Source organism: Schistocerca americana, chromosome 1 (assembly GCF_021461395.2).
Source record: "Schistocerca americana isolate TAMUIC-IGC-003095 chromosome 1, iqSchAmer2.1, whole genome shotgun sequence".
NCBI lineage: Eukaryota > Metazoa > Arthropoda > Insecta > Orthoptera > Acrididae > Schistocerca > Schistocerca americana.
Genome location: NC_060119.1, coordinates 61,190,227 through 61,205,441, shown reverse-complemented (window position 1 = coordinate 61,205,441; position 15,215 = coordinate 61,190,227). Strand labels below are relative to the sequence as shown.

Genomic DNA, 15,215 nt, shown 5'->3' with positions numbered 1-15,215 from the left:
TAGTTGCAGTGTTTCTTGATTTCCAAAAAGCATTTGACTCAGTACCACACGCTTATTGTCAAAAGTACAATCATATGGGGTATCAAGTGAAATTTGTGACTGAATTGAGGACTTTTTGGTAGGGAGGACAGAGCATGTTAACTTGGATGGTGAGCCATTGACAGGCATGGAAGTAACTTCGGGTGTGCCCCGATGTTCATTTTGTATATTCATAAGCATGCAGACAATATTAACAGTAAAATCAGGCTTTTTGCAGATGATGTAGTTATCTATAATGAAGTAATATCTGAGAGAAGTTGCATAAATATTGTCAGATCTTGATAAGATCTCAATCTAATGCAGAGATAGGCAACTTGCTCAAAATGTTTAAAAATGAAAATTTTTGCACTTCACAAAATGAAAAAATGACTATAATATCACTGAGTCACTATGGGAATCAGTCAACTGGTATGGGTGCCTGGATGCAACACTTTGTAGGGATATGAATGGAATGACCACACAGGTTCAATCGTGGGTAAAGCAGGTAGTAGTTTCCGTTTATTGGTACATCATTGGGGAAGTACAATCAGCCTATAAAAGAGATTGCTTATAAACCACTTGGGTGGCTGGTTCTAGAATAATGTTCAAGTGTGTGGGACCCATACCAGATAGGACTAACGGGCGATATCGAACATATACAGAGAACAGCAGTAAGAATGGTCACAAGTTTGTTTAATCCATGGGAGAGTGTCACAAAGATACTAAACTGGCAGACTCTTGATGACAGATGTAAACCTTGAAAAAAAGTCCATTAACAGAGTTTCAAGAATCGGCTTTACATGGTTACTCTACGGATATACTACGATCCCCTACGTATTGCTCACTTACGGATCGTGAGGACAAGATTAGAATAATTACTGCATGCACAGAGACATTAAACAATCATTCTTTCTGTGCTCCACGTATGAATGGAGCAGGAAGAAAACCTAATAACTTGTGCTAGTGGATGCACCCTCTAGCATGCACCTCACAGTGGTTTGCTGAGTATAGATGTAGGTGTAGATATTTATTCTCCAACTAGTGTTTGTCTAATCCCGTAAGCAGAAGAGAACCACTAGGGGTTTTGAAAGAACACACTAGAGGCAGAGTGCACTGAAGCCTCCGGGTTATCCATTAAAAATTATAGAATGCCTTACTGCTAAAATCTCACCTACCTGAAATAAAGAGCTATATCACAGTCTGGCACACAGTTTCCATGCCAGGGAAGTTCAGAAAGTGGATTTAGCCATGACACTAATGATTGGTATAAAAATAGCTTGAAGTGATGAAATGAGTAAGAAGCTGATTACTACACATGAACATATATACAAACTAGATGAAATCTGAAAGAGTGTAAGCATTCACAACTGGAGTCTATTTCAGTAAAATTCTTCTGAATGTCGTAATGTAACAGAAAACTGCTCACACTTCAGCTACTGTTGCAGGTAGCCTTTATCAGAGTGGAATCCTAAGCAGTTGTCAAATGGCAGGGATGTCTTGGCAGACAATGTTTTGACTGAATGATAGGATCAAAGGGAGACAATCAGGACAACAAGGGTTTACAGCTGTTCATGCAGTTCAAGTTGGTCATTTGCTTTGCTGTCTTGATAGCCTTTTTTATCTTCCTCTTGGTGATAAGTGGCTGGTTGGCTTAATCAAGGTCTTGTCCTATTGTACGAATGTGCTACACCTGTCTCGATGATCTGTCACTGTTAATCTGTTATGCTGACCAAACTGTGTGTAGTACTCATTTTCTGGTACAAATATGTTAATTGTTGTATCACCCAGAGATTGTGGTGCCACACCAAAGTCGGCAATGTTAATCGATGCTACAGACATTAGGGAGGGCTTGCTGCAAACCACAACAATGAATCAGACACGGTCCTGAATCAGACACGATCCTGAAGACCATGCCTCATCCCTCAGCATAGGAGCGCCCTCATGCTGATGTCAGTACAGATTCAAGCATACAAGAGGTCAAATATAAGACTTCAACTACAGCAGTCAGCATCATAGTGTTTGTTAAAGTTTCAGATGAACTTGTACTGTTATAATGTCAAACATTTTACGTCAAGAGAACAATTCATTAATTAGTGCATCATGTGATGCTTTCATACTCAATGACAATTATCAATTACCAAGCACTCCTGTGGCAAAGAAATGTGTCACCATTAAGAAAATCTTTTATTCATTTAGTAATAAAAGAAACATATTTCCACATGTTCTAGTTTGATGAACCTTTTTCCAGAACAATCAGAGAAGCCACAGTTATGGTTGGATGAAAGTAGTTTCATCTGGTCACGACATTCCCTCACTAACAGAGACAAGTCAACATTCACAATCGAGCTCATACACACTTGGTATGAGAAGCATGTTGATTTCATCTTTATAGCAACATGGGATATTTTAGATTTTAATCTAACCTGATACCCCCCTCTGCACAGAATATTTCTTGTCCTGTTAGTCACACACTGCATGGACTGTAACTGGGTCACTTGCAACTGTTCTTCCTCTTTGATGCTCTTCACTTAACCCCGTGTTTTCATAATTTATTAGATGATGTTATTTTTATATCCAGCTGACCTGTCAGTGTTTAACAGCTTCTGTAGTTCAGCTTCTCAAACTTCCTGCATCACTCACTCAGTGTGCTCTCGTAGTTACATATGGACCACCAAACATTCTCATTTACACAACAGTGAGACAAAGTGTTCAGGTATTGGCAATACAAGGGCCTTCTTAAACACACTGTGCCCAGGAGTGTCATCACATGTTCTGTAGACTTCCACATTCATTCATGAAAGGCCAGCACACTGTTCTTTAAATCATGTATTATTATGCTGCTGGTCTAAATGCTGGTGGAAGTCAAGTAGTTTAGCTCCTCCCTGTGACCAAATAACAAATGTGTTGTCCAATTACAAGGGGAGATAATGATAAAAAAGGGATAGTTTCAAATAGTTGCTCAAATTCCAGGTTGAGAGAACCCACATTTCCACACAAACATCACTGACTGTGCAAACGGTGGGCTCTTTCCATTCTTTGTAAGATGACTCCCTCTCAACCTAAGGTCCGACTGACTCACCCCTCCTTTCCAACCTTACAAAACCAAACACTCTTTCCTTCCTGGGGAAGGACCTGACAGTTCCATATCTTATGAATAGTTTTTTTTTTCTTTCACTTGTACATACATTTACTGACAGTACTGTAGTTCCACTATCTCCAGGTAAGTACTGCCCAGTGAGTCCTACTCATTGTAATTTTACATTTTCTGCGAGTGAATTCTCCTTTTGATACAATTAAATGTGTTTTCTACAGTAAGAAACCAGCATGTAAGGCGCGTGTTGGTAGAAGAAATTGCTGTACATTCAAAAGCCTCCATAAACAGATTTGCTCTTGCTGGTGACAGTGTGCAGCTGACAGTCACAACACCTGATTCTTCATACAACTTTCCTTTGTACCTGAAGTAAGCAGGCATGAGGCAGTGCTGCAAGATGTACGTGTATACAGCACAGTGCATATTTTAAGATATGACCTGAGCCAGATTTTATTGGTGTGGAGCTTAAATATCCTGAAGTTATGAGAAAAGCATTGTATGATTTAAGTCACAGATTGGAGCTATAAAACAGGGATTTTTTTTTTTTTTTCAACTTTTATTGCAAGTGCACTGTAATTTTTACTCACATCCATTAATATAAAAATAGAAAACTGTACCATGAGCTTTGTTTCCATTCTCAAAACTCCTCCCTCATTTGCTTATCACTGCAATGACACAAAACCTGTTCATTGGGGTACAAAGCAGCACATGGGATATCATAAATGTTGTTTCTGAATCCTTGCAGGCATTAAAATTAAAATGAGACAGAATAGCTGACCTTCAGTTGTGATGACAAAGGGAATTTGAGCTTATCTCTCATCTTCATAACAGGTGGGCTCCTCTCATCCTGGGGAGTTTCCCACTGTTACTTTATCACCTTCACCAGTATGCCCTCTTTCCTCCCTGAACTAATAGTTCCAAAAACTATTATAAGTGTTTTTACTTTTACATGTGTTAATAGGCAGTGCTGGAATTTTGCCTGCTAAAGGATAATACTGTCAAAAATACTGTATCTTTGTAATTATATATTGTAGAATTTAATATTGGATGTTTCCTGTGCAGCAGAAACTCAAGAGACCTTTAGCCACAAGTGATATGCACATAATTATTCTAACATTTATTAATTCCAAGAGAGCTCTGGACTACCATGACATGGTATGAAGGAACTTATAATGCCTATGGTATTCTACAGCAAATATCAGGACACAGGCAACAAAACTGAAGGAAAGTATTTTACAGTTCCACATCACATCAACACCGAGGTTGTCAGAGACAAAGCACTGACGGAGATGGACTAGGATGAAGAAGGAAACTGATGATTGTGTTGTCGCACAAATCATTCTATATTTGCTTGATGTGATTTAGGAATAGGAATACTGAAGGTTACATTTACTGAAACCACAGTCTATACTTAATGTAGTGTCCATCAATGCCACTAAATCAATCAAACTCTAGAAGATGATATACTTACTTCATTGTTTCATAATCAATATTCTGAGGTGGAATTCTTGGTGGTTTTACTAAACAATATGGACGAATATTCTCAGGAACATTTGATTCCACCCATTCTACAGTAGGTAGTATTGAATCCCACAATATAAGTGACCGAGACACAATTCTAAGTAATAGGAAATCTGGGCGCACAAAATCAAGGAGGTACTGTGTATCTGGAGCTTTCATCCAATCTGCTACTGCCCTGAAATTAAACACAAATACATAAGCCTTGGTTTGTGAGTATATATTTTTTTAGAAAAATATTTGTTCTCCACAAACCTGTTTCCAGTGTTGAAAAACATCATTCCCAAAGCTAAGGTGGCACCTGGACTTGTGACATCAATGTTAACAGCATCACCTTCACGAATCTGGTAGCTTGGAGATTTATACTTTTCTTTTTGGGAGCCTAAATCAAGCACACTGATTTTTGTTAATAGGAACACACAAAATTAGCTGTTAGTATCCCAGATTGCATGCCAAATTAAAGAACAGACCTGTAAGGGGCCGGCGATGTCCACCCACCATATAATGGTGTAGTCTGTCTGGTATAGCAAGGTCATTGAGGCCATCTAGTTCTTGCCCCTGGCACAGTACAACAAGCCCCAAAGCCAAGCCAGCTGCCAAAGAGTAGGACTCGCGATCATCACTATTCTCCATTTCTGGACCAGGTGGTCGTCCTGTAAAGAAGAACAAATGAGCTACCACTGGTTGGGTATTGGCCCATGATCTGGGGGTGCCATCATAGGCGTGTAACTTAAGATGTCATAATGACAAGAAGGTGACCTGCTCCAGGCATTACCAAGTTTCACTTAATTTCAGGATATTGGTGAACACATTGGTGAATGCGGAATCGAAGGGAGCTGCCAGGTGGGAGAGCTGCCTGCAGATGAGTAACCTATACCAACAGTACGGAGAATAATATGCAACAGACAGACAATGGACTAGAAAACACACCAGAATAACGTTAAAAATATTGTGGCACTGAGGCATTGTACAAAGCAGTTGCCACAACGATGACAGTAAGATCAAGAACAGCAAAGAGACAAATCCAAGATGCAACCAGAGAGAGTAATCAGGTGACACACAAGGTAGCTATCCAACAATTCTAGTACAGCAAAGGTCAATCTGGGGTACCAAGCACGAGCACTGAACTGACTGGCTGTGTGCTACAGTTGCCTAAATACCAGCCGGTGCACTCCTGTGGTGAGATGGTGTCCCGCTCTTAATGTGCATGCAGCACAGCCACAGTGCCGTCTATCGGCCATCAAGGTCCATCTCCTCTGGTGGGCATTCAATCTCTGCAGCAATCTGATACCAGAGATTTCAGAAGAAAAAATGAGAGCATCACATCACTGATAGCAAGTAACACTAGACAACCAAACACACCAAATGTGAGAGAGCTCAGTTATGATGTAACATTAAACTTTGACCCACCCTGCTTCCTTTATCCTTTGTTCACAGTAGCAGTGAAAATGATGTGTGCATTACTTGAAAATACTGAAGGAAGAACAGTATCTTATTGCAATTCCCCCAAATTTGATCTACATTGTTGTTGCTGTTTTTGGATGTGTCCTGTCAACTTATCCATTCTCCTAAGTCGCTTGTCAACTTGAATAAGCTACTACGAAAATAATCAAACAACAGAAAATCCAGGATGGAATAAAGACAACATTATGAAAAGGATAGACTGCTACTTGGCATAAATGAGACATTGGATCTTCTGGCTGAAAAGTATTTTTCTCAAGTAGAAAACACACACATATTCAAAAAAGCACAACTCACACACACATGATCATTGTCTCTGGCTGCTGGCGCCAGACTATGGGAGGACATGATTATATGTGACCTGAATTGTCAATGAATGGTATAATCTGCTGTAAGTGACTCACACAGCTCTCAGATTGTGACTGGTGTCTGTAGGCAGTTGATCAAAACACTGCAGTGAGTGAGAATTCTGTGGATATGACTTACTTTTTGGACAATCCATACCTGACAAGGAGTCTGATGCAAACTGGTAAAGGAAATTGTAAGTGTTGAGTAAACCAAAACTAGTTAAAAAGAAATCTATGGGGGATATCCAGCATCATCGTGAGGATTTCAAGAACAGGCCCCAAAAGTTCTTTGATTAATACATAATGAAGTATATCCTCTTAAAATATCTAACATGGCCATTTTCTGCATCACAGCTTTGGCCTTCAAAAGCAACATTTTGATAAATGCCTTTCAAAGACACAGTAAGTTACTGAGTCTATCTATGGTATCAAAAACAGTAAGTGGAAAATGCTTCCAACATGTATTCAGGTCAACACAGGTTTTGCTAATTTGACTGTTAAATGTGTAAAATTTTGTTGTTGTTAATAAAGTTTAGCAGTATACTGTGGAAATACAATAGCAACCACAATCTGAAAGTGCTGAAGCTCACTATACTAATCATTTTTCACAATCTACATCCATAACAAGTGACTGCAGCAGATGGGTACTAGCAACAAGCAACTATAAGCGACTAATTCCATTCCAAGTGGATCAGTCAATAGTCGCCTATTGTCACCTTGTCATGGACGCGCTTTCATAACACTGCCCATACAGAGATTAATCATGTAACTATGCTCATAATCACTTCTCATAGTCACAAGCGATCACTTCTGCGAACAAACAGTTTTAGTCAGATAGTGCTGAACAGCTATTTTCTTTCCAATTCAATTCAGTACATATTCACTAAGTGACCCATCTATCCATTTAATCCTCGGCATTCTTCTGTAACTCACATTTTGAAAACTTCTAGTCTCCTCCCGCCTGTGCTATCTCACTTCCATATAATGCTACACTCCAAACAAACACTTTCAGAAAAGTCTACCAAACACTATATTTATATTAGGTGTCAATACACATCTCATTTTCAGAAAAGCTTGTTTTAGCTATTTTCAGTCTGATTGTATGTCATCTCTACTTTAGTCATGGTCAGTAACTCAGTATCAGATTTAACTCAACTACACTCAATTAACATCATTCTGCTTTTATTGATATTCATATTGTAACTTCTTTCCAAGACACTATCCTTCCCATTCAATCGGTCATCCAAGAATTTTGCAATCTTTTGCTGAATCTTACTGGGTTTATTTCTTATCCCTAAACTTTAATACTCTTTCTAAATTTCTCACTGTCTACAGACAATAACAAGAGTAACAGCCTGCAACCTTATCTCAGTCCCTTCTCAATTACAGCCTCCCTTTCATGTCCTTCAACTCATGCAACTTCCGTGTGGTTTCTGTGAATTGCGAATAATCTTTCACTACTTGTATTTTCTCTCTTATAAATTTGGAATTCCAATCAACATATTCTACTCAATATTGCCAAAATCTTCTCCTAAATCTACAAATGCCATGCATATAGATTTGTGTTTCTTCAATCTATCTACTAAAATAAGTTATAGGGTTGGTGTTGTCTTCCCTGTTCCAACATTTCTGCATATATCAGTCACTTTATTCTTATATACACACCATCAGAGTTAATAATTTTGCAAACTTGACTTATTAAGCTCATGGTGCGGTGACACATTTATTGGCACCTGCCCACTTTTTACAAACAATGTTTACTATCTGGACAGACAGTATACTCACACATCAGAAAGACATACTTCAGAATGTTCTGTAACAGTGCAGAGATTACTCAATGTTATGATTATATAACATGCAAACAGTAAAGTGATTTTGCAATATATACTTCTAATGCTATTGGATTATCAAATATTATTAAATGAAAAAAACACAAACAGTGGATGTTCTACAGTGTTAATGTAATTGGTGAATTGATTTATACACTGCCTGACCAAAAAAGTTAAGCACCTGCAAGCCATGGTCAGATGTCAATGTAACTTCGTTAACATATATACCATCAGTGGGCACATAATTAAAGTAGCAATTCTCTGTGACAGGTAGAATGGTCACCAGAGTGCATTAGTGCAGTTTGCTTTTAGTGTTGTTATCAGGCCTGGTAGGGTACATATGGGGCAAGAATAGTGTCAGATGTCAAGTAAAGGGTACGGAGATGCTCATTACTCATGCGAGGCAGCTTTATCAGCATGTGACAAAGTTTGAAAGAGGGTCTCAACTTGGCCTGATGGTCAAATCATGCAAAATACAGATTTGTGGGGAATTAGGATGTGACAGTGGCCTGATATTTGACTTCACCAGAACTCCAAGCCAAGGTTCTGGCCGAATGCATTTGACCGCCACAAGTCACAATCACCATACAATGCCCAAGCACACTGCAGTTCCTTCACATCTGCATTTGCCATCCAAGAAGAAATAACGGACTCTCTGTAACTTACTATGTCACTCCACACCGTTGGCCGGAAACTAGCAGCAGCCAGACTAGGAAATTACCGTCTCGTGCATAGGCTGCTGTTAATGCCATGGAGTGGTGCCAGGACTGGGAACCACAGATTGCTGACGAATGGCAATGTATTGTGCTCAGCAATGCATCGTGGTTCTGCACTATCCTGGATGAACAGCATTAGTGAGTATACGCATTTTTAGTGCACTGAATCTTGTAGCTCTAAAATATTTGGTTTAAACAATTAAAAATATTTTATCTAAAAATCAACAAGTATGGAGGTGACCGGAGGTGAGGTCCCATTCTTCGATTGTTCTGGAAAAGCAAAGCCTTGTTACTCCTGGCATTATGGTGTGGAGAGCCAATGGGTACAATTTCAGGTCACAGCTGGTAGCGACTAAGGGTATTCCGACAGCACAATCTACATCAGGGACATCCTACGTTATTGTGTATTACCTCTTATATGGCAGTATTGTGGAGCCACTTTTCAACAGGACCGTGACAATGCTCATCCACATGTGGGACGTCTCCATGAACTGTCTCCATGATGTTGAAGTATTCTCACAGCCAGCAAGAACCTCAGATCAGTCCTTGATAGAACATGTGTGTGTTCAGCTCAGGTGTCAACTCTGTCCCAATGCTAGTATTCAGAATATCCATTACAATAGTTGTGGGCTAGCTTGCCTCATGAGAGGATACAGTTGCCTTATGACACCCTTCCTATCAGAAACAGTCATGCATTCAGGACAGAAGGGTTGTAGAATCATCTTGATAAGTGGGCTCTTACTGTCAAGTTCTTTGTAAATTTGACTCAATTTTGCAATCACTACAATAACATCACATGCCCTCTCTTACATGAAGTTTCATATTGTGACCTCTTCCCATTCTCGTTGTTTCACTTTTTTTGACATGCAGTATAAATGACCTCAAAACTTAATTTCAATACAGAATTTATTACATAAATTAAAGGAATAAGCATATTCTCATACAATACTATGACAAATTGGCTTTCAAATGTCACAAAGTAAGCTCATGATACTAGATAAGTACCAAGTTTCTGTTTTGTCATATCATAAGGTTGGTTCAGTGTGCAGGTGATACACTATAAATCCAAAGGAAATAGTGAATGGCCAGACACCATTTGTCTGCTTTGATCCATGACATAATGGAAATGGTTAATGTAAACCACTCACTGAAAAGCAAAAACGCATCTTCACCATAACAATAATTATAGTTATTATTGTGACATCAGATTTTTGGGCTCTGTTACCTCATGAGCAAACAATCACATTTTAACCTAACCAGGACATTGGCATACAGTATGGATCAATCTGTCACAATAACCAAAGTTCCAGAACAAGTAAAATATTTAATGTCAGTGTTCTGTTCTATCTCTGTTTGTGAACTGATGCAAGACCCAACCCATCCACTCCAATAGTTCAGACTGTGATTCTCTTCTGCCCCGATAGCTGAGTGGTCAGTGTGACGAATTGCCATCCTACGGGCCTGGGTTCGATTCCCGGCGGGGTTGGGGATTTTCTCTGCTCAGGGACTGGGTGTTGTGTTGTCTTCATCATCATTTCATCCCCATCAGGCACGCAGGTTGCCCAATGTGGCATCAAATGTAACAAGACCTGCACCAAGGCGGCCGGACCAGCCCTTACTAAGGGGCCTCCCGGCCAATGACGTCAAACGCTGATTTCCATTTCCGAATGGTCTTTGATAATATTTTCCTGTCATCTTCTGATACTTTCACTTTTGGCATTGGTTTGTGTACCTAAAAAATGTACAACAGAACAATGACTTGGATTCAATACTGAATTGTAGGTCCATGCACAATTGGCTTGATAAGTAAGTTCACAGGCTAGAGGGAGAAAGATTTATCACCTACAATATAACTGTAGTTTTCAATGTAGCCTCCACACTGATGATTGCCTTTACTTTTATATCCAAGAATTGTTATGTTCTTCGAATAAATTCAATGTGTCTTTTTCAATAAAACCAGCAACGTACCTGATCCTTGTATATGAAGAACCGGTGTACATACTCTGTGTGAATAATAGGCGAACTTGCATTTTTCACACTGTGTGTGATCATGGCAAAAACAAATACAGGAGTGAATATACAATTCTTAGGTTTCAAACTTAATATCTTTTGCCCCTTAATGTTGAAAAGGGCCACAGCACTAAGTACTTGAACTAGTGCTTCATGAGCAACAATATTCCTATCTGATCAACAATGTATCAGGCGAACTGATTAGTTAATGACATGCAGTATTCATTAGGCTTTTTATGTAGTTAGTAACATAGGGCTTAAATGGTAAGATGATCAACACAGATTATCATACTTTTGCATAACAAGGAACTCAACATAGTTGCAAGCATTCGTTACCATACACTAACACAGAGCACCATGCTTCCATAACAGCATCTTTGTTGTTGTGATCTTAAGTCCGAAGATCTGGTTTGATGCCGCTCTCTGTGCAATCCTCTTCATCTCCAAATAACTACTGCACCCTACATCCTATTCAGTCTGCTTCCTGTATTCATCTCTTGATCTCCCTCCACAAGTTTTACCCCCCACACTTCCCTCAAGTACTAAACTGGTGATTCCTCTGATGTCTCAGAATGCGTCCTAACAACTGATCCCTTCTTCTAGTCAGGTGGTGCCATAAATTTCTTTTCTTCCCACAACCACCTCATTAGTTACGTGATCTACCGGTCTACACTTCAGCATTCTTCTATAGCGTCACATTTCTAAAACTTCTATTCTCTTTTTGTCTAAACTGTACATCGTCCATGTTTCACTTCCATAGATGGCTACACTCCTGAGAAATTTCTCTTCCTCAGAAACGCATTTCTTGCCATCCAGTCTACATTTTACATCCTTTCTACTTTGGCCATCATCAGTTATTTTGCTGCTCAAATAGCAAAATTCATCTATTACTTTGTTCATTTTGTATTCTCCTTTCAAAAAATTGCCCATTCAGTTCAAACTGCTCTTCTAAGTCCTTTGCTGCCTCTGACAGAATTACAATGTCATCAGCAAACCTCAAAGTTTTTATTTCTTCTCCCTCAACTTTAATTGCTACTCCAAATTTTTCTTTGGTCTCCTTTACTGCTTGCTCAATGTACAGACTGAAAAGCATCAGCAACAGGCTATAACACTGTCTCACTTCCTTCTCCAACAACTGGTTCTCTTTCATTCACCTCAACTCTAATGACTGCCATCTGGTTTATGTAGAAGTTATAAATAGCCTTTCACTCCCTGTTTCTTACCCCTGCTACCTTCAGAATTTCAATGAGTATTTCAGTCAACACTTTCAAAAGCTTTCTCAGAGTCTACAAATGCTATAAATGCAGGTTTGCCTTTCCTTAACTTATCTTCTAAAGGAAGTCAAAGGGTCAGTACGGCCTCACATGTTCCTGCATTTCTCCAGAATCCAAACTGACCTTCCCCAAGATCAACTTCAACCAATTTTACCATTCTTCTGTAAAGAATCTGTGCTAATATTTTGCAAGCATGATTCATTAAACTAACAGTTTGGTAATATTCACACCTGCCAGCAACTGCTTTCATTGGAATTGGAATTAATATACTGTCTTGCAGTCTGAGGGTATTTTACCTGTCTCACTGTCTCACATATCTTGCACACCAGATGGAAGAGTTTTACCGTGGCTCTCCCAAGGTTATCAGTAGCTGTGACAGCATGTTGTCCACTTCTTTCAACTTGGGTCTTTCAGTGCTCTGTCAAATACTTCTTGCAGTATCGTATCTCTCATCTCAGTTTCTTCTATGTTCTCTTCCATTTCTATAACACTGGCCTCGAATACATCTCTCTTGTATAGACTCTCCATGTACTCCTCTCACCTTTCAGTTTTCCCTTCTCTTTTTTAGGACTGGTTTTCCATTTGAGCTCTTGATATTCATACAGCTGCTTCTCTTTTCTCCAAAGGTCTCTTTAATTTTCCTATAGAGAGTATCTATCTTTTCCCCCGTGATATGTGCTTCTGAATCTTAACGTTTGTTCTCTTTCCATTCCTGCTTAGTCATTTCACACTTCCTGTCAATCTCATTTTTAGACTTTGGTACTACCTTTCGCCTGCTTCATTTACCACATATTTAAATCTTCTCCTTTCATCCATTATATTCAATATCTCTTGTGTTATCCAAGGATTTCTACTAGTCCTTGTCTTTTCATTGCCCCTCTTATATCTTTTACTAATACACACACACGCACACACACACACACACACACACACACACACACACACACTTATATTAATATAAAATAAGCACAAAGCTATAAATCAATATAACAGTACCTATTTCTGAAAGTAGAACCTCAGCCATGCGACGGTGTGCTGTGCCTTCATACAGTAGACCTATTCCAAGCAGCGCTGCTACTTGAATATTTTGCTGAATATCTAATTCAATTGATGTTGGCGGCAGTAGTGCTTCCATATGGACACTCATCATCTTTGTTGTCGCAACATCCATAGTGCCTAAAAGAAAACAACATGTTACAAAGACAAAGTTAACAGACTAGGGTAAATTTATACATCTTGATTCTTCAACATGGTGACACAAACCAGAAAAAGCTCATGATGTGAATTCACTACAGACAAACTAGAAGCAATAAACAAGAGACTACATGGAACAGCACTTTAGAATGCTACAGTATATAGCTAAGCTATATGATAAAGGCACGAAAATACTTGCAGAGAATGTTATCTCTGAAAAACTTAATGATTACAGCATCAACACTTGCAAAGAACTCATGACATTATAACAGTCTCCAAAGTGTTAAAGAAAGCACCTCGCAGTAAACACAATGTGAGAAGCGGAACTCTTACATGGCCACAACCTGAAGCAAAAACCAATATTTGGATTTTAGAGAACTGACATATGGGAATTTCAGTTTCTTTGAAAACGGTCATTCATTAAATGAATGCAATATCTACTAACAAATGTTGTTCACAACTTATGAAAAGATATTGGCTTTGTATGCGGAACAAGGACAAAGTATCATAGAAGATGCCAGCCGAGTACGAAGAACAAATTGTTGAAATGTGCATTCTAATACTGCCATGTACCCACCTTTTGTCTAAAGGAATTGGCAAGCCCTCAGACAATGAAACATAACAGGTTTACATATATACAAGGCATTGCTTCCCTGACTGTGGTGATCATAACAAGAACGATAGATGGCAGGACAAGCACAACCAGAGGTCCTCTGTGCCATGGGCCTATTTCCTCCACCATCTCACTTGTGTGGAACTGGATCAGCACAAATTCCTCCTCGTCCTGACTATATATGGTGGTGCAAGTCAATAAATCGGCACTTTGCACCACCGGAGCTCTGGGCCAATTCATGTGCTGGTTTTTAGAGGCCAATCCATTAAGAGCCTGGTTGGAAGCCACCGCAGTGGGAACTGCACCTTTCCAGCGATATCCCAAGGCATACCTGCCAGCCAACTATGTTGAACGCTCAACCTCCGTCTTTAGGGATAATCAGTTGCACAGTTCTCACGTACCATTACGTTTGTTCACGGTATGTTCCAGTCGTATGCCTGTTTGTGTCTGAGAAGCTGTATTATTTCCTTATTTTATTGACAAGAGTTTTCCTTTGTTATTAAATCTCTCTACTGCAGTTGTAATAAACCCTTGTTCTTATTTACCAGTGTCTTATAATTTCTTATCAAGCATCCCCCAGTGGGAGATACAGCAAATGTAAAAGTGGATTTCAAGGGCAGAAAAATTGTTACTGTTAAAACCTCAGGGCATGAAAAGACTCATTACACAGTCATTTTATCCTGTTGTGTTGATGGGACAAAACTGTCGCCACTATTGCTCTTTAAGAGAAAGACACCTGCCAAGGAACTATTACTAAAAGGAGTATTTGTCCATGTACACAATGAATGATGTCCTAAACATTTACCATAATTCGTGGCACCAGAGTCGAATGGTTGACATCCAGTTGCACACGATAGACATCATTAGGGACCCATGTGTTTGATAGGCGATGATTCTTGGTAATTACCAATGGCCACTGCCAAACTGTGGCCAAGAACAACATGCAGCTGAACTTAATAAGCACCTTTTCAATGGCTGCATCACATCTTGGGCCATCTGGATCCTTCCCTCCACCACCAGCAAAAGAACTGTGTAGATGGGAGTTATCCTTATAAAACATTCTCCACTCCTGAAATTTTCCCGCCCTCAGCCTATGATAACATACTGTCCCCACATGCCCCATCCAACAGTTTTTGCCCCCTCT

General features: G+C 39.4%; 1 protein-coding gene across 3 annotated transcripts in view; it reads right to left on the bottom strand.

Moving 5' to 3' along the window:
* LOC124547995 (anaphase-promoting complex subunit 1) overlaps positions 1 to 15,215 on the bottom strand; it is a 374,510-nt gene that overhangs the window by 111,643 nt on the left and 247,652 nt on the right. For all 3 annotated transcript variants that reach the window (XM_047125147.1, XM_047125148.1, XM_047125149.1), the window contains 4 exons: positions 13,261 to 13,440; positions 5,098 to 5,280; positions 4,883 to 5,009; positions 4,581 to 4,805 (listed from right to left, as the gene is read on the bottom strand). In XM_047125147.1, the coding sequence (XP_046981103.1) occupies positions 4,581 to 4,805; positions 4,883 to 5,009; positions 5,098 to 5,280; positions 13,261 to 13,440 (715 nt within the window). The remainder of the gene's footprint in view (positions 1 to 4,580; positions 4,806 to 4,882; positions 5,010 to 5,097; positions 5,281 to 13,260; positions 13,441 to 15,215) is intronic.